The 27,233-nt window shown below is 36.1% G+C and overlaps 2 protein-coding genes across 6 annotated transcripts in view; one reads left to right on the top strand and one right to left on the bottom strand.

The window, feature by feature from the left end:
- Window positions 1-27,233, top strand: part of Acss3 (acyl-CoA synthetase short chain family member 3) — a 353,004-nt gene that overhangs the window by 16,064 nt on the left and 309,707 nt on the right. For both annotated transcript variants that reach the window (XM_031348853.1, XM_031348852.1), the window contains exons 2-3: window positions 23,647-23,691; window positions 26,630-26,779. In XM_031348853.1, coding sequence (XP_031204713.1) covers window positions 26,670-26,779 — 110 coding nt within the window. In that variant the 5' untranslated portion in view covers window positions 23,647-23,691; window positions 26,630-26,669. The remainder of the gene's footprint in view (window positions 1-23,646; window positions 23,692-26,629; window positions 26,780-27,233) is intronic.
- The window catches only part of Lin7a (lin-7 homolog A, crumbs cell polarity complex component), a 182,117-nt gene that overhangs the window by 154,401 nt on the left and 483 nt on the right, over window positions 1-27,233 (bottom strand). The window contains exons 2-4 of one of the 4 annotated variants that reach the window (XM_031348859.1): window positions 23,929-24,118; window positions 19,338-19,397; window positions 17,431-17,600 (exon numbers count right to left, since the gene is read on the bottom strand). The gene's annotated coding sequence lies outside the window, so the exon portion shown is untranslated. Of the gene's footprint in view, window positions 1-17,430; window positions 17,601-19,337; window positions 19,398-23,928; window positions 24,122-27,233 lie in introns of all 4 variants that reach the window. The other 3 variants (XM_031348856.1, XM_031348857.1, XM_031348860.1) reach the window with 3 other exon arrangements.

Below are 27,233 nucleotides of genomic sequence, written 5' to 3'. Positions count from 1 at the left end.
TCCTCCTCCTCCTCCTCCTTCTTCTTCTTCTTCTTCTTCTTCTTCTTCTTCTTCTTCTTTTCAAAAACTATAAGAGGGAGTATCATTCATGAGGCATCCATTAGTTATTATTCCTAGTATGGATAAATCCAGTATTCCTAGTATGGATTATTCCTAGTATGAATAAATCCAGTGTCTTTAGCTTATGTTTAAACACTTGTAGAAAAGTATTAATGAGTCAGCATGAGCACCCACTTGTTCTCATTAAATATATTATGAACTAGCATTTGCCATTGTCTTTCTGAGACATAGGGAGGTATAAGAAAGTGTCCTGAATTTCTTCTTGTGCTTAGATACATGTGCCAGTGCTCAGGTCTCATGTACAACTGTCTGGTCACTGAAGTTCCTGCTTGGATACATGTGTCCATGCTCAGGTCTCATGAACAACTGTCTAGTTACTGAAGTTCCCCACTTTATATTTTTATGTTTCAACAGAGTCAGTGTGCTTGACTTATTCACATACTGTTTCGTCTTTATTTCTATTAGAGTTGTTGAAATATATGCAGTTACATTTTAGTCTTTGCTGTTTGGTTACCCAGGCACTGTATTATTTCCTTAGAAGGCATATTAGTGGTTTAATTTACTGGTAACACATTTTCAATAGAATAAATTTAGTTTAATAAATGCCTTATTAGTCACCTTGTATGTTCAAGGACTGGGAGTGTGTTTGATATTCTCCCAGTCTTTCCAGTCCAGAAAAGTAGATCATTTTTATTCCATTTTGGAAATAAATAAACTAAGGATCAGAGATACTGAACCACTTGCTTGGTAACATTAGCAACTATCCCCAGAAGTGCCTATGTTTTGGGGGAAGAAAAGCTAACACTTTACCTTGTTAAATACTTAGCGTTTCAGACATTTATTTCAGAATCTCAGGTGTTAGTCTCACTCATACTCTCTCCCCTCGCCTGCCACTAGCCACTCTTCACATTCCTGGAGACATAGTCAGAGGTAGGAACTTATAGAGGCAAACATTCTGTTTCCAATGTAAACCAGTACAGCTAATAATAAAACAACTGTCTGCTTTGAAATATAAAATCTGTTCTTGCTAGCAATTTCATTCAAAGCTAGTTAAATCCTCTTCCCTTAATTGAATCTTTTTAAATTACATGGCAGAATCAAGAAAAGGTTTGCAAAAGGCATTAGCATACCAAGAAAATATGTTTAGCCAAGTTTTAAATGGAGTATAACAAGCACAGTTTCATATGAGAAAAACAGCACCTTCTAACTGAAACTCTTATCAGCTCGAGTGTTAGAAATTATTTTTGACTGATTCAAGGTGTCACAATAGCTTTCCTAATTCATATGGCTTTGTCAAAATGGCGTTAAATTAAGAGGAAGAATCAACCTATACTTCGGTATGTAAATGTTTTAAACTCATCATTAGAAAACTGTTTTTTTTTCCTTACTTTGCTTTAGTCACTATTTATTTGTTTGTTGCTTTAATAGATTCTTTGTACTCTTACTGTACACCAAACAATGTTCTATGCACTTGAGGTAATGAAGTATATGAAACGATAAATTAGAAACTAAATACTGGGTAGAGAATGAAAAAAGCTGGCAATTAAATTAGTTCTAGAATAACTTTAGGTTTACTAAGGAATAAGGTACAAAATACATCATGCTAGAGAAAAAGTGAGCTAAGCTCAACGGGTAGATAGATATATTTGACTAAAATTAAGAGTTTGTTGTAGACTATCAGAAAATAACAAGCCATTGAGAGTCAAATAATGAAAAATCACATAATTAACAGAAATGTAATGTACCTTTCATTTCATGCCCATTATAAAAGAAACTACAAATAACAATGAAGGTTAAGGGGAAAATTGTTTGGTAGCAACTATAGTAAAACTTGCTAACAGCAGAATGAAGAGTTACTAATTCAGAGTTGGATATCATAAAATTAAAGATGATGTGAAAATATCAAAAGTCAATTCTAATTATTTTTAATTTACCTCAAATGAATAAAAAAAGAGTTTTAAAGGGAGGAAAGCTGAAATCTGAATAATTGTTCTTCAGTTGTGAGATCTTATCTGTATTTTCCCACATCATTATCTTATAAATTATAAATATAATATTTTTACTCTGCTTTTTGTGTGAGAATAACATGATTCATAAAGTCTTCCTGATTTGTGGATATTTTGTTAATGTCTGTTTTATTTACATAATGTGAAATGATTCGAAATTATTTTTGATTATCATCTTTAGGTAATGTTGAGATTGGTGTAAAGTGAAAGGTTCATTTTGAACTGGACATCATTTTGTATTCGAAGTTGATTTCAGAGGTGATCTTTTAATAAAGGAATTCAATTCAAAATTTTTAACTTCTTTTTGTTATTATATACCCAAACCTCAGATTTTCCTAAATTGATATTTATGTCTCTTCAGACAGTGTAGAAGCTAAAAGAGGCATAACAAAGCACAAATACAAGAAAAAAAAACTGTATACAGTTCATCTTTCCACATTTTTCTCCATATTTCTCATTTTGGTTTTTTTTTCACAATAACTTTTTTATCATTATGAAGTTAAAATTTTTAGTTAACTCTGAGTAAAAGATTGATTGTATCTTTTTGTTGTGCTAGATACTGAAGATTGATAACAGGGCTACATGGGTAAAAGCCACATACTCGTACGTTCTACCACTGGCTTACTAAGCCACAGCCCCAGGCAGCCCTGAGTAAAAGATTTTTCATTTATTCTATGTACCTTAACCACCTGCTGTGTATCAAGCACTAATCTGTAGCTTTTGCTTAGCTTTGATGAAGAGAGAAAACTAGAATATAAACATAAATCACCAATAAAGTAGATACCTTTAGGTAGAGGTATTCATAAACTCTGGTTCTGTAGGACCTTGTATTGTGTATTTTATCTGAGCAATATTTCCAGGTATGCCTCACTAATATTTTTATACCAGACAAGATGATAGTAAATACTATATAGGAAAATTCCTCTTTCTCATTTTTCTGGGAAGACAATTATTATGCCCTTATGCCAGGGCTCATGTTGGGGTTTGAATGAGAATGGCTCCCACAGGCTTTTATATTTGCATATCCAAGTAGTGAACTGTTTGGAAAGATTAGGAGGTTTTTCCTTGTCTGAGTAGGCCTGTTCTTGTTGGAGTAGGTGTGTCTTAGTTGGAGTAGGTGTGGTTTAGTTGGAGTAGGTGTGTCCTTGTTGGAGTAGGATTGCCTTAGTTGGAGTGGGTGTGGTTTAGTTAGAGTAGGTGTGGCTTAGTTGGAACTAGTGTGTCACTGGGGATAGGCTTTGAGGTTTCCAATGCCAAGCCAGGCCCAGTGCTGCACTCTCCATCAGCCTGATCACGGATAAATATGTAAAGCTCTGTGCTACTGCTCTGGCACCACAGCTGCCTGCCACCATGCTCTCTCACATGATGATAACACTGACTTACCCTCTGAAACTGTAAACAAGCGAGTCCTTAATTAAGTGCTACCTTTTATAAGAGTTGCCTTGGTCATAGTGTCTCCTCACAACAATAAAACAGTGATGTAAGACAACCCACAAAAGGATCATATTGTACTTGATAGAACTGATTTAAGCTCAAGAAGAAGGAAGACCAAAGTGTGGATGCTTGGATCCTTCTTAGAAGCAGGAACAAAATACAGGAGAAAATACAGAGACAAAGTATGGAGTAGAGACTGAAGGAAAGGCCATCCAGAGACTGCCCTACCTCGGATCTATCCCATATACAGTCACCAAACTCAGACACTACTGTGGATGCCAAGAAGTACACGACCCTTGTGTTTCTTACTAACCAGGAAAATAGAATTGGGATAAACTTAGAAGTAAGTCTTCATGCTTCTTGTTGAAGAGTTTATGAAATAATTAGAATGGGTTCAGAAGCTGGAATTAATAAATGATGTATCCCCAAGAAGAAATGATACTATACATTTGTACATTTAATCTGTATTGTGAACTGCTTTGGAAGTTGTTAATTTTCTTTCAGTGGAAACTAGGGATATTTCCTTTCCTGCATGTAGACAATAAGGTGATCCCCCTTCCCATAGTTATGAAGAAACACACTTTCAGACTTTGATTAGAGACATCTAATTAAGCCAGCAAGATCTTCTAAAGGATTTCATGGAAAAGTAAGGCAGGCAGTGATGAGGTCAGTGAATTTTCCGTTATACTGAGAATTTACCAAGGGTGAATGTACTCACCACCATGATCACTGCTGAGGACTCTGAACACCCGAGGCCCTTTGGATCTCAGCTCCATGCAATTTTCATTGTGTTTTTTCTTGGGGGGGGTGTTTATGTATAGGGGAGGAATATGCAGACTCGCCAGCGTGTCCAGGGTGCAGGACTGGAGGTCAGAGTCAGTTCTCCCCTTCTACCATGTGGGTGCTAGGGATTGAACTCAGGCCATCAGGCTTGTTCACAAACACATTATACAATGAGCTGTCTCCTAGACCCAAATTTTAGCCTCATTTAAAAGAGGATTCAAAAAAAAAAAAAGATTCAAATAGCTTTCTCTTGAAAACTTGTAGTTTTCATTTCTTTAAATCCAGCTTACCTTATTCCAGTCAGCAGTATAATTTTCCTCTAAGTTTGGTACTGTAGGATTAATTAAGGATATCAGGAAGAAATAGACCTAAAGGGCATTTTTAAATTCTTCTCACATTCTCTCACGTACAGTAATTGGGACTGGTAACAGAATTTACACTAGGCACACTGACAAACATAGATGTCAATAATTAGCAAGTTTAAGGGCCAAACTTGCCATGGACATGGTCAGCACATTCAGAAGAATTCCAGTGGATTTTTTTCCACTAATGCTATAATTTAGAAGGGGAAAAATGGTACAATTCAAATATGATCCTTCCAGTCCAAAACATGAATTTCTCAAATTTATTAGTGAAGGCAAATTATGTTTCTCTAAAGTGGAACACCCACCCTCACCAGCTTCTCATCTTTCTGACTCTTCATGTACTGCTTGAACTCTTGACATTCCCATAGACCTTTCTGGATCTGGACTCTCCTGTCTCTCAGATCTCTCTAAGTCTGTACAGATCTCAGGCAGATCTGCTTGCTGTACTGCAGTGTCTACACAAACTTTCCTCCTTCAAAGATTTTAAAGAATTTTTATTTCTTGTTCAAATCATCCACTCATGTATTAGATCCACTTAAAGCTTTATGATAGCTTCTTGGAAATTTTACTTTGAATAAAAAGAAATGGACAAATGAAAGTTTTAACTCTGCATTAGTGTCTGATGGTACCCATTATCTAGGATGTAGTATGGATCAACTACTCCATATCAAGTATAATAAATATTTTTATCTAGGCTTTCAAACTGCAGCTGTCTTACACAGTGGAGAGAATAGGAAAATCTCATACCCTTACTTAGGTAAGATAAGGTAGGTACATTTTGGTTAGCTTTTATTTATCCTATCAATTTCTTTCTTTTTTTTTTTTCTCTAGACAGGGTTTCTCTGTATAGCTCTGACTGACCTGGAACTCAGTCTATAGACCAGGCTGACCTCGAACTCAGAGATCTGCCTGCCTCTGCCTCTCGAGTGCTAGGATTAAAGGCATATGCCGAAACCTCCTTGTATAATCAATTTTATTTTTGGTAAGGATTTTGCTTTGAATATTTAAGAATGAGTGCATATGGCAAACAATCCAAGGATTATTCCAAAAGCCCATTCATGAGGAATAAGCAACTACAAAGTCTTTTCAGCATATACGCATACTGGCTTGAGTGTGTGTGTGTGTGTGTGTGTGTGTGTGTGTGTGAGAGAGAGAGAGAGAGAGAGAGAGAGAGAGAGAGAGAGACAGACAGACAGACAGACAGACAGACAGACAGAGACAAACAGGCTCACCTACATATTACAAAGCTCAAATAAGATTCTGATACATATATTTAATCGTTATGCTTATGAGAACAGTTACATAATCTTTCTTGCCTACTTTCAAAATATTTCATCAAAATGTTGAATATGTTTTCAGAGTATTACTAGAATTTTACTCTCAAATAGTACAACCCCCCCATCCATTCAAATGACTTTTTAAAATTTATATTGCACTGAGGAGATAGCTTGGTTGTTAAAATTGCTTGCTTTGAAACATGAGGCTCTCTGTTTAGATCCCATAACCCATGAAAGAAGTGGAGTGTGGGCAAGCACCTCTAACCCAGCACTGAAGAGGGCATATAAGAGGACGGTGTCGCTGGAGCTTGTTAGCTACCAGGCCAACCAAAAAACCAGCTAGTCTAAGGCTCTCTGAGAGACCTTGCTTCAAGGGAATGAGGCAAAAAAAATGATAGAATAAGACACCTGCAACCTCTGGACTCTGGAAGTCACAGGTGTATGCATCCTTCTACCCCCACACTCATAGCATCCTTCTATTTGTAGCCTTATAAATATGAGTTCTACTCATCTGTGGCCTTCTACACTTTAATTCCTCATGAGAATGTGCCTCTTTCTAATTATATACCTTAGGATTATAACAACAACAACAATGCCTGTGACCAGCTTATTGCTGCCTTCCAATACACCTGTTATAGTATGCCAGTTAATCCTCATGTTGATATAAATATCACAGTGATTTTGACTCCTAAAATCTAAAGTAATTAAGTAAAACATGGTTGCTACAGAATGATCTCCATCTTTCCTTTAAAATGTGTACATACACATTCCAGCAATATAGTAAGTCAAAGCGATTATGTTAATTTTCTGCTAAGAACCCAATAGTGTGAATGTCTAAAGAAAGATAAAATATAAAAGCTTAAAACTTCACTTAAATTTTTCAGCCTTACAGGAAAAAATATGCACATTTATTATATGTACATACTTTATGGCATACAAATATTGTGTGTGTAGTGTGTGTGTGTCTATTCTACCTAATAAACATATGTATTATCACACAGTATTTTCACAATTGAACAAGATCATAGCTGTTTGAAAATATGTCCTTATCAACTTCAATTTTTATGTTGTGGAATAATAAATGGATAGATATTTGTGTATCTTATGTGTTGTTATTATGTGTTGACATTTGTACATACATAGGTGCACATAGGTCAGAGAAGACCATAGTAGGACATAAGATGTCCTACTGTATTGCTTTCTACTTTATTCCATGTCTCTTATTAGCCCCGGAGCTAGAATGATACCACACCAAGCAGTCATGTCTTTGCCCACAAAGCACTATTATGGACATGCACATGACCTTACTTAAATTTTTATGTGGACACTGACATCTGAACCCAGGTCCTCATGATTGTGCAGCAAAGCCTTCTTACCCTTGGGGCCATCTCTCAGACTCAATCTAGATATTCATTTTGTTGATTACTTACACCAAAAGAAATAACATAGGAACACACAAAGGACATGAAAAACTTCAGTGAGATGTTGAAGTGCCTTAATTTTCAAATAAAAAGAAGCCAATCTAAGTGGCTAAAATATAAAATTTAAAACAATAAGGAATATGATTTCACTAATTGTATTTCAAAGTTTATTTTAAAAATTAGTGCATGCACTGCTCTCTACTGGCCTTATCGTTATTGCAACTATAGCCAGTGTCATATTTGTAGTTACGTGAGGTGATGAATTCTTTTTATATCAAAGGGCTCACAGAATTTTAAGATGGATTGATTTATACAACATAGCTATGTTTATATGTGTAGATGTGCATAATCACTCCTTGTATTTTTATAGTACAGTCAGTTGAAGAGTCTGTAAATATACAGTTAACAAACTTACAACTAATTGTGTACTAAAATAAAAAATAAAATAAAATAAAAATAAAAAATGAGAAAATAAAAAATGATATAGACCTTAAGTTTAAGGCATAATGTGTTTCAGTTCAGCTAATACATGGTGATGGTGGCTAAAGTGTTTACTTGATCTTTCTCTCTGGAAACAAGTGAAGGCATCCAAGGAGCAGGATAGGAGGATATGCATATTCAGCAATTTACCTTGTGCTCACCACAATGGACTCCTGCTTCTGTTCCCTTCCTTCATTATTTCCCTTCAACAACTTCATTGTTAGTCTTTAAATGAATAGGAAAACATTTTTAACACTAGTAGTTACAAAAGTCATGGGGGAGGGAAAATTTTACTCATTGTATAATTTCATGCTTCATCAAGAAATGGAGACAAAACTTCACTCAACAATACTGCAGGCATACAGTCAGTGTCCCAACAAGATTCCTGGTATTTGTGGAATTATTATTCAGTTAAAAGAGTTGCAAATGCTGTTAAATCAGGAAATGTATATACCATAATTTACAGTAGTGTAATTTGTGGAATCAGTGTATAAATTGATCTGAGGATTCAAAAGGTGCAGAAAAATACATTAGGGATTTATAATTCTATCCCAAGAGAAACAGAAGGAAATAATGAAGCTACCTAGGCAAGTAAATAGAATGAACATATTTTAAAAGAATCATTTGAACACAATGTGTAGCATTTCTGGGCCACAGGGAATAGGTATAAATTTGAAGAGAATTTTGGTGTCCTGAACCAAGAAAATGGAATTGAAATTTGGGTAAAGTGAATGCATACCAGACATGTTTCGTGGTCATTGCTGACAAGTCTTGGTAAGAGCTTGAAAACAAGAAAGAAGCAAAGGAGACAAGATTGGAGAAAAACTTCTTGTAAATGTCAATTTTATTTCCTCAGATTAAGGGATGGGATGAAAGCCACACCCAAGCTGTGCAAGCACACTGGGCTGAGCCCAGAGCATTTCCTTCTCTGTTTGAACTATCCCTAGGTTTAGGCTTGGAAGCTTGTAGCCTCCCTCCATACAATCTAATCTTCCAAGCTGACTGATTCAATCTGGTTTTCCTCAGCTTCTGACTGAATTGTTCTGCCTGCCCTCATACTAACTTTGAAAATATATTCTAGTCTTCTGGCTTCTTTGTATTCTCTGGCTTGTTCTGTCTGTACCTCTTCTGTCTTGCTTGTTCTTTCTGCCACCTCTCTCTGTAATACTGTCCCAGTAAAATTGTCATACATGCACACCCTCCTTTCTTCTCTAGCTCTCTTGCTTTCTTCCTCTCTGGTTCCCTTGCTCTTTATCTCGCTCTCTCTTCTCTGAAGTAGTCTCTCTTTCTTGTGCTGTTCTCATGAGAGTTGGGTGTATCCTATCTCTGACTCATTCTGTCAAATCTTTCTCTTATTCTTCACTTTGTCTGCCCATCAATTAGATGTCAGTTGTAAAAATGACTGCTTCCTTCTACAAATTAACCTTACTGTCATTGTTAGGTATTAAAAGTACTAAGGGCATGCCTATATTCCAGCCAGATCATACTGTAATCCAGGACATATCATCTGCATTTCAGCCAGATCATATAGACCTAGAAGGTCTTTGGATAGAATCCTTTGCCAGAATAGCCATGTTACTGGGTTGAAATTCCTCTATATCTTCGCAGGGTTTCTTGCATGTATGGATGGATAAGTGATCTAAGGAACATGAAATTAGGAATTCCTTATAGCAAAAAAAGATTTTTTCTTGAATGCATGGAGTTTAATCTAGCTTTGAGGTATGGAAATAGTTATGATGTTTGCGATATATTCATTTGTAGGTTAGAGAGTTCTGAACTAAAGCTATAAATGTGAAAATAATAGAATTATTTGAGTCAAGAAAACTGCTAAATTTTAATTTTAAAATATTAATATACCTTGAAGTCCAATAATATTTTAAGCCATATAATGTAAAAAGAAAAAAATCAAAATTTGACCAACAATGGAGAATGAAACCCAAAGAAACCACTTTAGTTCCCCAACTTTTCCTGGATAATTTAGAATAGAGCTGAGACCATGTATTAACCAATGAAGTGAAATTCTATCATACTGTTACTATACCAGGTTTTAAATTATGTAAGTAGATAGACAATGCTTGGTTTTCCACTATTTAGTCACTACCTAGCATAGAACTGATATTTAATAAATATTTTGAGACATGAAAATATGTTTCAAACCAATCCTACTTAGCATAGTATTATTGTGTACTATGTAAATATTATCCTTATATTATTTAAATGGTGATTTCTGTACCCCTATATCTGGTTGCAATCCTTATTCTGAGAATCTTCTGTCTCAGTATTGTGTAAATATTGTTTCCCAATTATTCTCTGATTGGACAGTAAAGAAGCTAATTAACCAGTGACTGAGTGGTGGAAAGAATAGGGCTGGGCTTCTCTTCCCAGCCATTGGAGGAGGAGGGAGAGAGGGGAAGTGGGATTAGCCACAGGAGGAAGAGTCCAGGAGACACCATGAGAAAATACCTGAAGCAGAGGGAGCCAGATCAGTACTGAAAGGCAATCATCATGGGGATTTGGGCTGGGAGGAGTTATGCCCCTATTGCAGAATCCCTACAGAATACCAGAGACTTCCAGCAGTCCAAATTGTATGCAAAACCAACGAGTTTTTATTCAAGCTTAAGCTTGAACCTCTAACCTCTCCAATGCAGTGGATGGGTGTAGAAGGCCCCAAGCCAGTAAAGCCTTGCCTATTTATTACAGTTTCAGTAGGGTAAGGGGCTTTCCAGTTTGGCAGTTATTTGATTGGTTGACATTTGAAAATTACAGCTCAGGACATTTCTATTGACTAGTAATGATTTCAGCTTGGTATGAACAATAGTGGACTGCTTAAGGAACCTATTTTGAGACATCTAGAACATTAGCTACTTTCCTCCTAAGAGCCGTTACTAGGGGTAGATGTTTGCTAGAGGAGTTGTGGCTATTGCTAGATGTGTCTTAGTTCCTGGAACAAGTTGTGTGTGTGTATATGTGTGTGTGTGTGTGTGTGTGTGTGTGTGTGTGCGCGCGCACGCGCGTGCGCGCGTGTTTTGGTAATTAAGTTCAGATTAAGGAAAAGTTTAGAAGAAGATGGAGTCTGAATGCAAAATGGAGTTTGAAATGTTAGACTGGCCCCTTCAGGAGGTAGCCAGATTAGCTTAGAGGTTTAAAAGAGAGTAATACTGCTCAGTTGTTGAGCTCAAACCTGTTAAATATAATAGCTCAGTGTCAATTATTTGGGAACTACTTGGGCTAAGAGAAAAAACTGCAACAGTTATAAGTTTGTGTTAAAAAGCAAACTGTCTTCATTTTAAATATATTTCCATGATGGAGTTGAGAATTCATTCTGAAAGGCCTCAAAATGAAGTTCTCGATATAGTCTATGAGCATTTATCATAAAGGGTTTTTTTTTTTAACAAATATAAGTAATAAAGATTCAAAATTATTCCTATAACTTGATGCTATTCTAATCATTTATACAGGATAAGAATAGATCCATTCTTAGGCGACACTGATAAGACTTTGCATGTAAGTACTACTTGATTCATTGGTTTAGAAGATACCCTATATCATTTCCTTCAATGTCCATCATGGCAGATATAAAAATACCCACAGCTGTTTCTTCTATCTTTAAGTGATATTTTTAAATATGTTTAGATGCCTATGCCTCTTATATAAACTAGCATAGTAATTTAATAAAATTGACAAATATTGTTCCATAAACTTTGACTCATACCCAGGTTATATCTATCACAATAAAAATTGTTGCCATATCATGTGTTTAAGGAATAATGACATGTTTAATACAAGTTAAATTCTTAAAACGTATTTTTTAATCTGTTGTTGGCTAATTCCATGGATGTAGAGCCTAGAGCCAACCACAATAATGTTTGATATGTATAGATCAAATTAGTTAGCACACAGTTAGGGGCATAGAGTGGCTTGGGTCTAATTCTAAACACTTGGGATTTCTTAGCACCTTTCACCTTTCCTAAAATATCCTATGTACAGTCAGAAAAAAAATACTATGCTTCTTTGAAATAATTCTGATTTTTGGAGTTGCATTTGTCTCCAAATAGTATTAATACATGACACAAGTGAAGTCTCAACTGGGTTAAGTTCAACAAAACTATAAATTGAAAAGTAATAATGAAATTGAAGGACATATTAGTGATGGTGTGTGTATATGTGTTGCTGAGGATTGAACCTAGAGCTTCATGTATACTAAATAAAGTTGTCTATCACTGAGCTACATCCCTATCCTGAAATAGAACATTTCTGGTAGAGATATAGCAGGGCAGAATTTCATGAAGAATAGAGGTACTAAGGGAAATACTGAAGAGAATACTTTACTCCAGATGAACAAAGATAGTCTCACTTTCACTGTAGAAAGAAGATGGACTTCAAAATAATGATCTGATCACTCAGTTAAAATGTTTGCAGGAAAATGAACTAGAGTAAATGAGTGTGACTATGAAGAGTCATCAGCTCTGTAGCAATTACTATTAACACCAATTTTATAATTGCAGGGGAAGCCAGGGGAAAACAGAACCTGTGCCTTACTGAACCTGCAGAAATAACATCATCAAGTAGGAATCCTTTAATTTCCATACCCCAGGCTTTTCACAAGTTCCAAGAATATCCCCCACAATAATGTTTGATATAAAGTGTTTGGCATTTGTATTCAGACTATTGGAAATATAAATCATAGACATTTAAAATATGTGTACAGCATATTTTAAATATACATGTATATATTGTATATATATTATATATACTTGTATATATTGTATATATATTTGTCTATATATGTATGTGTGTATGTATATCATCTAAGTTTCACTTTTATGTAGAGAATATATAAACATTAGTCCTCTTGAGACAGTCCATCTACATCTGGCATCAGTAGAACTTTCACACTGGTTGATGTAATAAAATATTTAGGGGAAAGAAGAGATGGCAAATGAGCAAGTTGGCAGTTTTCTGTAAGTGCAGCTCATAACTAGCGATGTGAGGAACTCATGCAGAGTCGATGCATGTGTGGGTGGAGGTGAATGCCAGGTTAATTGTTGCATTCAATATCATTCAGAAGAAAACAGTAAAAGATAAAATTGCAGCGTTTATATTCCTGCCTTTCAATTTTATTCATCCCTTTATTGCTTTTATCTTTCTGTTCCTATTATTTGTATCTCATGTTTGATATTATTTCACTCCCCTTTCTCCCTGGATTTCTTTTTGAAAGGATTTAGTTTGTAAAAATCATTTCATTTCCAGATGACTTAAAAATAAAGAAAATACCATCTATTCATTTTCCATATAGAGTTGAAAATATAGGTCCATGGAAAATATTGTCATGTTGTCTATTTGAAAAATAGAAGTGAAATGAGAAGTGTGCTGTGAGATGTATCCATTGCCTGCTCTGGTTATAGGACAGTGGCAGTACCAAGCCAGTGGGCAATGTTCACTATTACCTGACAAGTCATTTTTCTTTTTTAGTAGTTTTGCAGCCCTTTGGGACCCACTTCCCTATTTGATTATGGATGTTTCTTCCATGTAATGTAAGAACTATGACTTCAGGTACAAATTTTCCCATTCTTCAGGAATGTTCATCTTTATGGTATGATTTACAGTCATGTGTCAAAGATACTATACCCTAACATGACCCCAATGTCAGGCTGAACATCTCTTTGTGTTCAAAGCTTCAAATTACTGTAAAAATTTCTTAATTCAGAAAGCTCACAGTTATGTAAGCTCAAACATCCTGCTTTTTACTTATTTAAGCCTTTGCACTTTCTTTTATGCCTCCTTTTTCAAAATGGCTCATAACCATGCTTGATTTTTTGCTTGCATATTTGTAATCAGCATTAGTCATTAATTTTGACTTTCCAAATTCTTGATATTCAAGAAACTCATTGTTTATATCTGATACTTCCTCAAGGGATACATGTTAAAGGCTTGGTGGTGGTCTCGTTAGCTTTGAGATGTGATGGAGTTACAAGTGCTTTAAACTCACCGGCAGATTAATCCACTGACTATGAGTTATGGATTAGTGATTGATTCATCTCTTCCATGACTTTATTCAGGGAAGGTAGAGACTAGGAGGTGGTGCCTACTTTGAAGGAGGAGGTCATGTGAGGCATGGCTTTGAGGGGTGCACCTTAATGCCCAGTTTCATTTCTTTCTTTGCAACTGTTTCCCAACTGTCATTAAGTGGTGATACCCTTCCTCCATCATGTTCTGCTACCATGGTGTTTCTGCTTCATTTCTGCCCTAAAAAAGTGGAAATCTCTGAAGCTATCAGTCCACATTGTTCTTTCTGCAGGTTCTTTCACTTAGATATTTTGGTGTAGCAACAGAAAGCTGACTGGATGTTCTATTCTTGCATTTAAAAAGAATTCACACTCATGACGAGGGAATTGTCAGCAGAAAAATGAAATATAAAATCCTTTATGTACTGTAAATTACTGTACCCTTTAAATACAAAAGAGCATTTGGGGGCATTTTCTTACCAAACACAGGAACCTATATTACTTTTCTTGTTACTCTGGCAAAATACTAGTGTTTAGCTTGGCTTAACCTTTCTATTCAGTTTAGGACCCCAATCCATGGGATGCTACTATTTAGTGTAATTCTACCTTGGATGATCTAATCTAGAAAACCTAGATTAGAGATACCTAGAGAATTGTCTCCTCTTTATTTATATCCTCTCAAATAGAAAACTAATATTAAAAATTATAGGCTGTGGTTTCAACTTTAGTCATCACAATTTTCAACATTTGATTAGATGCAACATAATTCTATACATTTATGGCCTAGTGTGATGGTATAGATACATACATGTGACCTATAATAATTAAATCAAGCTGTATAGCTTTAACGTAATCTGAAACACAAGTAATACTGTTTATCTCTGCCTCAACTTTTCAAAGAGTGCATTGAAAAATAACTTTCTATTGAAAAACAACATTTAGGAGGTATTTTATGGAAATAAATTTGAAAATGAATCTAGAATGTTCTGAGATTACATATGTTCAGACTGAAGTTAATTTTCTTCACAGTTACACTTTTGGGGAAAAAAATACCCATCTTCTTTTGGAGAAAAATCATTTAAACTTGTCACTGAACTTACAAAAGTCTGAGTGCTTTCTGTGGCTGAAAAACTCACATTATTATATTAGTTCATTAAGCTCATGGGTAATTCTGAAGACTTTTTTGTCTGTATAGAAAGTGTGATTATTTGATCATTTTTCTGCATACAAAATGATTTAAGCCAATTAAAATATGTTAAGATGTCTTGCTGAACCTCAGCAATATTATTAATCCAAGGCAAAATCGTTTCAGATGTGCACTATTGCAATGAGAATGCAAATGTTCTTGTTTTTCTTCAGAAGGCATCCTGGTTAAACTTCTTCATCTTCTTGGCATGAATTCCTGTTTCCTCAGCAAATTATCAATAATGCCATGGCATCACTCATAACTCAGATGTTTTCATGTGGATAAAATACAAACTGGGCACCCAGCCTCTGTCTTGTTCTATTTGTGCCATCTGAATATTGGAAAGTTAAGACCCAATAATTTTCACTTGAAAGATAAAGTGTGAAAGTATAAAAACAGGATAAAGACAGCCACAAATGATCCCCAAAGTTGATGACAGATAAAAATATGTTAGAGCCAAACACACCATCTCTATTATCCACTCATAAATAGAAAATACCACAATGGCATATATTCAAATAACATTTTTATTATTCTTACCATACACTAGAATTTTCCCATTGAAGTTCTAAAATCTGAATACTAAGATATAATTTGGTGAAACTTAACTTTATCTTTAGATTTAAGCAAGAATTGTTTTAAATTGTGTCTGTATGTGTATGTGTCTACATGAAAGTGTGTGTGTAGTGTGCATGTGTGTGTGTGTGTGTGTATGTGTGTGTGCATGTGAAGGTCATAGATCATTCTTCCATGTCATTCCTAAGGTACACTCAATGTTATTTATTTATTCTATTGATTGATTAATTGACTGGTTGTGTATGAGTATTATGTTTACATCTATATCTTTGTACTACATGTATGTCTGGTGCCTGCAGAGGTGAGAAGACTACACCTCTCCTAGAACTGTAGTTATAGATGGTTATGAGTCATCATGTGGGTACTGGGAATGGAACCCGGGTCCTCTAAAAAAGCAGTCAGTGCCCTTAACCACTGAGCAATCTTCTAGCCTCTAACTTTCTATTTAATTGCATATGTTTGTCTGGGTAGTATGTTTGAATGTATGTTCACATGTGAGTGAGTGCACATGTGTGCACATAGAGGACTGAAGATGATGTTGAGTATCTTCCTTGATAAGTCTCCTCCTTAAACATGTAGACAGCATCTCTCATGGACCCAGATCTCTCAAGTTTGTCTAGTCTCACTAGCCAGTTTGTGCCAGGTATATTTCCTTTTTCTGCTCCACCTGGGCTAGGGCTAGAGGCAGGCCATCCACTCATAGCTTTTATGTGGATCCAAATTTAAGCAGTTCACAGTTTACCAGCTAAGTGACTACCTCTAACCTTTGACACTCCTCTCCGCCACACACACACACACACATACACACACACACACTTTAAATACCAAGTCTCTTATGAACTAGTAAATTTACAGAGATCTGTCTCTGGTTCCTCAGTGCTGGAATGACAGTGCATGTAATTAGCAGCTAGCTACAAAAGACTGAATTCTAGGATGGGAAGATGACTTGGTGAGTAAAAGTGCTTGCCATGAAAGTGTGAACACCAAAGAATGAACTGCCAGAACTCACATAAAGTGGATGCATCTATAATCCCAATGCTACAAAGGTGAGATGGGTGACTGGTAGAGACAAGAAGGTACCAGCAATCTACTGGGCTTATCAACAACCAATTGAATGAATGCTTCATCGAATAGGGAGAAAGGTAAGGACTGACCCTCAAGTTAGTTTTCTAACCTTACATGTGGGTGACGTGCATAACTCATACACACACACACACACACACACACATACACACACACACACACACACACACACATACACACTGTGTCATACATAGAACTTTTCATATAAAGAAAATTCTGTTGTTGAGCATTCAACCTGTTTTAAGTTAATCCAATACTGAGTGGTATGAAAGCTTGTTGCTAGCAAAAGGGAGTACGGCGATCATTAACAGAACTATGTACAGGTGTTGTTTTGCTTGGTTCACAAACTTAGCCCATGGTTATGAATGAGTAATGAATAGACAGGGTGGAAGAAAGGAAACAGGAAAGAGCAGATATGCCTTATGCAGATTAATTCTACTAAAATGTCTAGCCACCGATGAGTTGGTAATTCATCTCTGATTAACATACACAAGCGCAAGGCTAAGGAGCACTGATACTATAACCTGCATGCAATTTTGCATATTAGAGTAAGATTGCTTCCTAGGAGGTTTAATTTCTCAAGTTAGTAAGGCAAAATTGCTGTTGAAATCCCCAACACTGCCAATCAAACTTGAGCTGAACATGTATACCTTTATATAAGAACCTGTGAATACATTAAAATTTGAGAAACACTACAATAAGTTTAAGTAAAAGCAAAGTCAAAACCCTGGGTAATAATTGACCCATCACTCACTGGAAGTGTAGCTTTAACAGAGTCCTTAGTTGGAAATCAGCATGCTTTATTGTGAGTCCCTGGTCCATAATTTAGTGGCTGTGCAATATCAGCCAAACCATTTGATATCTCTTGCTTCTTCTCCACATCTGTGAAACTGCAATGTGACTGCACCTGTAGAGTAAGTTGGTCTGGAGGTATCAAATGAGATAATCTATGTAAAAGATTTGAAGCAGTATTTGCCATGCAGAAAATGTGTTTGCTATTCCTCCCAACTTTATGATGACTATAAAGTTCCAAACAGTGGATAAGTGATAGATGAGAAATTTAAAACATTTCTGATGCCTGAAGAATTTACTCCACTCTATTTTAGTAGACCAACCACTGTAAACTTGAGGTACACAAATATGTGTTTATTGGGAAGAGGCAAAAGAGATAAGCATTGCCCAGCACACAGTTGGTGATGCTTACTGTTTATTTATTTAAATTTTACTTGAGTAGATCAACATAAATACTATTCCCAGAAACAATGGAACAATGCCCTAGGCTACTTGAACCTGATCTTTCCAGACTCTCAGTACTATTCTGAGGCCGGACAGAACAGGGACCTGTCCCATGGTTTTAAGTATGAAATGCAGAATTCAGGTTAGAGTCTCAATCAAGTTCAAAATTAAAATATACCAGTAGGGTGGCTCTACTTCCTTAAGACTGATTGTGTCCTACTGCAAGTCTTTTTAGCTCCTACATTTTATCTGGTCATATATTACGGATTTAATCCAAAGGAATGATTCTTCTACCTGTTTTGCTCTGGAGCTCCTAAGGTCTATGTGAGAATGTATCAATGTGTGGGCACACGTGTGTGTTTGTGTATGTATGTATGCATGTATGTATGTATGCATCTATATATGCACACAAATATATGTATGTGTAGTGTATATGTATATTATATATGTTTCTCTGCATGTAACTATATCAGTCAGTCTTTATATGTATATATGTATCATATATGTACATATATGCACATGCAAACAGGCAGGCAGACTGACAAACATACTCTTCCTGTCTCACTCATTGCTGACACTTCTGTCTCTCTGTAATCAGCACATCTTTTGAGCTGGTCTGTGGTAGATACACCAGGCATTAGCAGATTCTCAGTCTCTGCTTTTGTAAGGGTAAGGTTTCTCTTTCCTGCTGAAAGAGTAATGGCACCCGTATTATATTACTGGCATAACCAGTCTGAGTAGTTCATTTGTCCAACCAATGCCTTTCAGTACCACAACCCCAGAGATGATGTAGTAGCCTTAACATAATAGGTGATCAAGACACACAGATTTCCTAATATTGATGATCTGGAAGGGAAATTTTAAAATTATATTAAGGAAAGTTTGTTGTCCTGTATGCCGCTGACATGAATCGGAAGCTAACCTACTCTGTGGACTGTGGAGAAGAGAGGACATCCTAACTAAATAGAAGCTATTTGTGTGCGCTCAAGTACATACAGCACTACTCTCATTTGCGTGACAACTACAGTGATTTGAACCCCACTGCTTCCTTTCCCATTTCTGTATGTGCGGGAGGGAGCTCAGTAAGTCTGGTGTGTTTTTCGCATTCTGCCAGTTTGCTATGTGGTCACTCTGGGGTCAGTCTTTCCTCCGTACTTTAAACAATACAAAGAAGAAAACCTTGTTTCTCAGATGCTGAACCTTCATCACATATTTAAGTGCAAATTGTTATTTTTCTCATTTTTATTCATGCTAATGAATAAGACAAGACCCCATACTCTTTAGAGTACTAAAATCCTTAATACATATTTGAACGCTTTAAAGTATCACAGCAATGTTCCTTTGGTATCCTGGGTTACAGTTATCTTATAAAATCAGATTCATTATTGACAGAAACGACAAGTACCATAGTGACTGAGGACTTACTGTGTGTTCCAGCTATACGAGGAATGTTTCAGAATATTTTATTTAACCATTCTTGAGTATCTGCCAGGAAGATAACATTCTGTAGTTAAAGATAAGACAGGCAGCATGTGGGAGAGCATCGAACAGAAGCACTTTCTCTGTTGAGTTACATCCCAAAGCTCATCTTATTTACCTTATCCTTTACCATCACATCTTTTAGAATATTACATTTAAAATCTACTGGTGTACTGTATTAGTCTGAGTACGCTACAGGAAAAGGACAGAATATATTTTGAAAAAGGAGATTTTAGGTTGAAATACAGAATGCAGGCTGAGTAGTCTTAAGGGTGAGCATTTTCCCACAGGTGAGGTAAGAACCCGGTACTTGCTCAGCTGATAAAGCTGATGAAGCTGATGAAGAACTTTCCAGTCTTAATGACACTAATGACCTGTAGCTTCCTGGAGAGCTCCTGGACTTCAAAGTGTCTTAGAAGGTTGGAGATACAGGGTTCTGGTGTCTGTGATGATGTTGGAGCCAGCAGCAGAAGTAGACCCTGAGCTGGGTTAATTTTTGTCAACTTGACCCTGAGCTGGGTTAATTTTGGTCAACTTGACACAAACTAGAGACATCTGGAAAGAGCGAACCTTTAACTGAGAACTCCTTTCAATGAGACTGACCTACAAGCATATCTGTGTGGGTGTTTTATTGATTACTAATTCATGGGGTGAGGCCTAGACCACTATAATGTGGAGAGTTTTGGGGGTTGCTTCTAGAAACTTGGCAGGAATTTGATGTTGGGCCAGGACAGGGAAGTAAGCTCAGGCAGGAATTTGACTTTGGGCCAAGACAGGGAAGTAAGCTCAGGCAGGAGTCTGATTTCAGGCTGGAATAAAGAAGCAGGCTTCAGGCAAGAATTTGACAATGGGCCAGGACAGGGAAGTAGGCTCAGATATCTTGGTCATCCCGATAAGCCCCTAGAAACAGTGATCACAGGAATTTGTTATTGCCTTGCTTGTTCCTTAACCCAGAACTGACCTTATTACTTGCATGTAATTGAAATGGTATAAAAGCAGACTGGGAAAAAATAAACTTGCTTCTGCCTCAGAACAGGCTAGAGTCATGCTACAGTATTGTCTAATTATCTTTTTCTTTTTAATCCTTGCTCCCCCCTGGAGAACTCATTGATTGATTGAGCTGGCTTGGTCACTGTGGGCAGCGCCACCGCTGTGCAGGTGCTGCTGGCTTGTATATGAAATATACATACTCCATTCCTCTATGCTCTTCTTTCAGTTTGTCTTCAGTTCTTGTTTCTCCACTCCTACCCTGGCTTCTGTTGCTGCTGGACTCTAACTTGGAAGCCACTTTTTGTGATGGTTATTATCACAGCAACAGAAAGACAAAACAAATCAAAAATAACAAACAAAATATCTAAAGCCAGTGCTCACCATAAAGAAGTGAATACCGCAAGCAAAGAGTACTCCCTTTTCTTTGGTCCTCTTTATATCTGGTCTATTGATGGAAAAGGCTACCCACTATGGAGGACCCTTCTTGTCTCAGTTAGACATTTATGGAAACATACTCATCAACCCATCCAGAGGTGCATCCCTCAATTGAATCCAGGTCCAATGACATGACAACTATGGATGATACAGGTTGGAACACACTGTTCAAAAGCCACATCATTTGACTCCACTACTGTATCTTTTTGGTTGGTTTGTCAGATATGATTGCTCAAGCTTGTCAATTGCTTAAAAGCCAGCCTTGAGAAGCGTTTTTGAAGATAAACATACTACTTTGATTAAAATTCTAATGTCCACAAAGTAATATAACTAAAAAAATGAGGCCATAATTAGATCCATGACACCATAGTTAAATTTACTTGATGTTCTACTATATTTCTTGTGAAAATTAGCACTTTCTAGAAATTAGTATTTTCTTTAGCTTTTCTCACATGTATATGTAATTACTCTAAGAACCAAGTGGAGGTTTGAGCATTCCACACACATGAAGACAAGTGATGTTTCTTTTTCATTAAATTGTGCCTCTATTTAGGTTCCCATGAAAAATCTCCAAGAGTTCTCAGAGGATAGACCCAAGGGCTCACATTGTACTTCCACTTTATTTTTGGCAATTTCTATTACAGATAATGGTTCCCTTTAGTTTTGCTCTGTCTTGAAGCTTTGTTCTGGTTTCCAAATGCCTTTGAAAAGTTTGAGAAGTTCAGAAATAGCAAAGGACCACATCCTTTCATCTTGGCTGGCTGCTTTTATCTTAGTAATATCTCTCATCTGGTTTCAAAGAAACTTTTGGCATATTTTTGTTCTCTAAAATGATAGTTGTAAGCCAGTGAAAACCATGAGCATGAGCATAGTATCTCAAAGAAGTTTGTTTGTAGCCATTTCCTTTTATGGTCTCTGGACTCTTTGTCTGTGTCTTTGCTATTTTATTAACCTTTGAAAATTTGTACTTTGTAACTTTATTCTGAACATTTCTACTTAATAACATTTAGAAATTGACTGACAGTTTTCTAATTTGTATCTGGAATTATCATCTGTTCTATGAGCACAATACATTGAAGTTTATTATGATTTCTTATTTTCATGATGTTTATTGGTAATTATTATGAACTCAAATTCACTTATTTGATGTCCAGTTTTAAAAGCACCAGTAAAATTGTAGGATTTACTGTTTCTAACTTTAGATGCTTCGTTTCATTATTCCAATGGACAGGTCACTCCGATTAGCATTCCCTTCTTATGTCAATAGGCTCTGCCCCCTAATCAATCTCTCTACTTAGATTTACTATTCTAAATAATTAATGTGCATACAGGTTTAATTTATATGTATATAATTTAAATATATATTTATATTATTTATATTTTAAAGCCTCTTTTCACTTATTGTCATAGAATTTTTAAAGATTTTACCATTTCATAGTATTTATAATGATTTCCTTTTGTGTGTGTGTGTAAGAGAGAGGGAGAGAGAGAGAGAGAGAGAGAGAGAGAGAGAGAGAGAGAGAGAGAGAGAGAGAGACTCCTTTGTATGGATATGTCATTATTTCTGTCTACTGTTCAGTTGATGGGTATTTGAATTGTTTCTGGTGACTGTCATCTCATCACAAAAATGCGTCTATGACTATCCATTTATGAATTCGTCTGTGGATACTTTCTTTGACAAACAGATAACACAGAGTGACCTTACTGTGTGGTAACACAATTTGAGTAGTTACTGTTTCACTTCATAGCTCATCAACAACATATGAAAATCCCAGTTTTTCACCTAACCAGCGCTGGTGAGAGCTGTTGACTACTTATTGTATGCACTGGGGTTGTAATGAGGCAGTACCACATTGCCTTTCCCATTTACACGTTTTAGTAATGAGTGATGTTGAGCATCTTTTCATGTGTGTATTGATCAGTTGTGTGTCTTCTTTGGTTATCTATCCATTCACTTAACCTTCTATAAATTTGAATTTCATCTTGTTGTTTGTAAGAGTTTCTTTATACATCCAAATAAAATTTTCTTATAGAAAATTTTAACACTTTTTTCCCCACTCAGGTAAATTCTCTTTTTAATTTCTTGGCGTCTGCTTTTGAAGTACATTTTTTTTTTTATTTTGATGAAGTTCAATTTACTCTTCTTTTTCCTGTTGTAAATTTTGTCAGCCTGAACATAGCAAAAATGGCCCTGGTGGGCCTTGCCTTTCTCCCCCATTCCCTCTGCCTTGCTAAAAGCCTTTAGATTACATTCCGAGCACTAGCTGCCAAGGTCTATTCCTTTATTTGGCTACTTCCTCCTCCTGAGACTGAGTACCAAGGTCTAGCTCTCAAAGTATTGAAGTCCATCCATCAAAAGCCCCTTTGGCTCTCCTAATTAACATGTCTAATTGAAATTAAACACCCTATTCTAACACGGAGCTTCCCCTCGTGCTGTTATAAACCACCATTTTCCCTAGGGCTACATCTGTCTCTTCTCTATCCAAAGGCAGTCCTTTGTCTGCCCCTCTTACCCCCCAGGACAAGTAACCCTGACCCTTCCCTCTCCCTGTTCCTTTACCCTTCTTCCTTTCTCTGTATCTCCTGCCTTTCTCTCTTATTCCCTGTCCTATATTCCTCTGGGGCAGATAATATCGTCTTTGTGCTGAGAACCTGGTCTTGGGGTGTATAACTATTGTAAAACTAAGGGTCACAAAGATTTACTCCTGAACATTCCCCTAAGAGATTTATAAATTCCATTGTTACATAAAGGTCTATCGTTTAAGAACACTTATGTGTGATACCAAGGTGATTGGAGGAGTTTTTTTTGAATCTTTTTTTTTTTTTGTAGGATGTCTACACCAAATACTTCGAAGCATTGAAGAACTATTTCAAGGTGAGTTTAATTTCTCCCTTGCAACATAAAGGATTCCAATACCCGCACTTATTAATGTACCTTTGCAGTTGTCACTGTGGTAGACTGAAAAGATTGGACATTGAGTTTTCAAGCACTATTTGTTCAAAAAAAAAAAAAAATTCCTTTCCATTGAATTGTCCTAGCACTTTTGTTGAAAATAAATTGAACATAAGTCCAAAGTTTCCTTTTTCCTACTGGAATTTCTACTCCACTTACCAGTATTTTCTGTTTATAAAAAGTATCCCAGCATTTGATTACCACAGTTTTGCAGTAAATTTTGAAGTCAGAAAGTGCAATATGTTCAACTTCATTCTTTTTCAAGATTGTTTTTCTTCACTTTTCCATCTCTTCTGTGTTTCAGTAGGGATGTTAGGGTCCTTTGTTAAATCCTTCAGATGAGGTGGCCCTGCTAATGAGAGAACTTTCAATGAATATGTAGAGCAATTTAGGAGGCTATTGTTACTTAATAGTGAAGAGCTTCGTGATTCATTACTATGTATCCTTGCACGTCTTTGCACTCATGACTCACAAGTCAAATTGCCTGGCTTTCTGGTTTATGTCCACACTGTAATCTATGGCAAGCCACAGGTGTCCCAGGACAGTTAGTTACCAAGGGTAACCTAGCACAGATGTAGATGACAAACTCATGTTGTATGATGTTGGTTTTAATTGTCAACTTGCCATGGTCTGGATGAGGGGCTGTCAAACTGGGCTGTGGGAAAGTCTGTGAGGGATTATGTTTATGTTGTTAATTGATATGGACAGCCTCAGCCTAAAGGTGAATAGCACCTTTCCCTGGAACTGGCTTTGGCATCCTGTAAGACTAGAGAAAGTAAGCTGACTGTCAGGCACACATACCCTCATTCTCTCTGTGCTTTTGTGTGTGGATGTGCCTGTCTGCTGTGGGTTCCTTCTTGACTCATCTTTAATGATGGACATTACCTGGAGGTGTAAGATTATTAGACTCTGTCTTAAAGTTTTTTCCCTCAGGGTATTTTATCACAGTAATAGCAAAATTACTAAGATGTGTTATAATGTCAAGATGTTGGTTACACTTTGTAAATCTTTACTAGTACAAATGAATCTTATGGCTAATTTTTTTTGGTGCATTATTTGTCCATATTTTCCATTTTCTGTTTATTTTTATCTTATATTATTTCTATTTTAATAACTTGTCAGTTGCATGTATGTTGCTTAATTGAATATCACAACACTTTCAGTATTTGTTATCTTTATTTTTGAGAGGGAAGTGGTAGAATGCTCCTTGTTAATTCTGATTTCAGTCATTTGACTCTTCTTCAGGCTTCTAGTTCATCTGTCTAAAGTTACGTGTTTTGTTGATAGTTTCAAAGAACCATGTATTTCATTCATTCTTTTAGAGTACTGATTTTCTATTCTCTCCCGAGTTCCCACTCTTAATTTCCTTTATGTAGGCTCTTTTTCCTGGTTATTTTGGTTTTAACTTTCTGTATTACTTCTAAAAAGTAAAAAGATAGGCTCTTCATTTGAGACCTTTTTCTAAAATAGCTTTTACAAATGCAAATCTAGCACTAACCAACATGTTGTCTGAATCTCATATGATTCCTTTAAGTTGTGCTTTTTTTTGTTTTCTGTTATCTCAAAATAATTTCCTTTGGGGTTTCTTTTGTGTCAGTGGTTGCTGATGAGCATCTATTTAACATTTTTTGTAATTGTATATCTCCTCATTTGTCTGTACTTTTGCTTTTCAGTTATGTTTAAGTGGATATGCAAAAATCCACATGATTTCAATCCATAAATATACAGGGAATTATTTGATATTCTAACATAATCTATACTGATGGAAGCTTACTTTTTACTTGAAATAAATGTATACTGTGCTACCCCTTGAAGTAGTCTGTATGTGTGTGTCCATTAAGTTCAGTATTTTGTCGTCATTTTTGAGTCTTCTCTTGGTTTGAGGTTTACATTCCTATCTTCTTTCTAAAAGGTTTTAGAAAGTGTTTAATCATTTAGTGTTTAATCTTGTTCCTGCCTTTCCTCTTTCTGGTTACTACATTAAAAGTTGAAAGCTGGCTATTAAAAGCACTGTATTTCCAACTCTAGAATTCATTCTTTTCAATATTTTTGTCTTTTTGTTGATATTTCATTCAGTAAAGTGTCCTCATATTTTCATTTAGTTATTCATAGTTTCCTTTGGCTCTTAGGATGTTATTATAATAATTTATTTAAGCACACTTATCTAGGGACTATATTAATCTGTTCTCAGTTACTGTAACAATGTACCTGAGATAAATCAATTTTAAGAAGGGAATACCCATTTTTCTATAAATGTTTGTTAAATCCATTTGATGTATAATGTCCATTTATTCTGATGTTCCTCTATTTTTTCCCATATGGCCTTTAATTAGGGAAAATGGGGTATGGAAATGACCTACTAATAATGAATAGATGTTAACTGATGTCTTTAAACCTGGTAGTAGAATTTTTTAATGAAAGTGCACACTCTAGAGTTTGGCACATATATGCTTAGGACACTAATGTATTTTTGATTAACTGTTTCCTGATTTCTTGATTAGAATAAAATGCCTCTCTTTATCTCTTCTGATTTGTTTTAGTTTGAAATCTTTTAAATCATATATCAGGCTAGCAATGGCTGCTTGTATCCTGGTCTCATTATTTTTTTGCCTGTCCTACATCATTGTAAAGACTGGACAGGGTATGTGTGTGCTGTGTGTCTGTGTGTGTGTGTGTGTGTGTGTGTGTGTGTGTGTGTGTGTAAATACAACTAATAAAAAGAAGACATATATATGAAAGAGAGAAAGGGGATACCATAGAAGGGCTTGGAGGGAGGAAAGGGAAGTGAGAAATGTTGCAAGTGTCTTAAGATCTTTAAAAAAAGTAAAATGAAGAAGAAAATGTTTATTTTGGCTTCTAGTTTCAGAAGTCTCCACTCGTACTTGGCACAGCTGCTTGTGATGAGAAAAGCTGGCAATGGAGACTGTTCACCTTACAGAATGCAGATAGAAAGGAAAGGATCAGTGTTTTACACAGACTTTGAGGGCATGCCGCATGACAGCTCCTCACAGTGAGTGCTCCCCTCTAAAGTGTCCAACTGTCTCTCCAGAGCTGCATTTCCTGTGTACCAACCCTTCCACACATGAGCTTTTGGAGACATTTAAATCTAAACCATCACACTCCATCGCTGGTACCCAGAGGGCCATGTCTTTCTCAATTCAAAACTGCACCCAGTCCAGCTGCAAGATCTATAGTGATGAGAATGCCCCACCTGTACCAAAAAGTCTAGTCATCCTCTCCTGTGCGACACAAAGCAAACTTCTCTGTGAGCTGGCATGAAAACAAAGCCTTCCATGATATAATTTTGCAAAGTACATATCCCTATTTCAAGGAGGAAAAACTAACAGCCTGAAGGAATTACATCAAACCAAGAAACAAATGTATACATATTAAATCTTCAAGGTCCTTTCTGACACTAGGATTAATTAATTACATGGTGATCACGGCATTCCAAAGCTGTGTTG

The sequence above is a fragment of the Mastomys coucha genome, unplaced genomic scaffold (genome assembly GCF_008632895.1).
Source record: "Mastomys coucha isolate ucsf_1 unplaced genomic scaffold, UCSF_Mcou_1 pScaffold4, whole genome shotgun sequence".
NCBI classification, from domain to species: Eukaryota; Metazoa; Chordata; class Mammalia; order Rodentia; family Muridae; genus Mastomys; species Mastomys coucha.
This window is presented reverse-complemented; position numbering and strand designations above follow the sequence as displayed.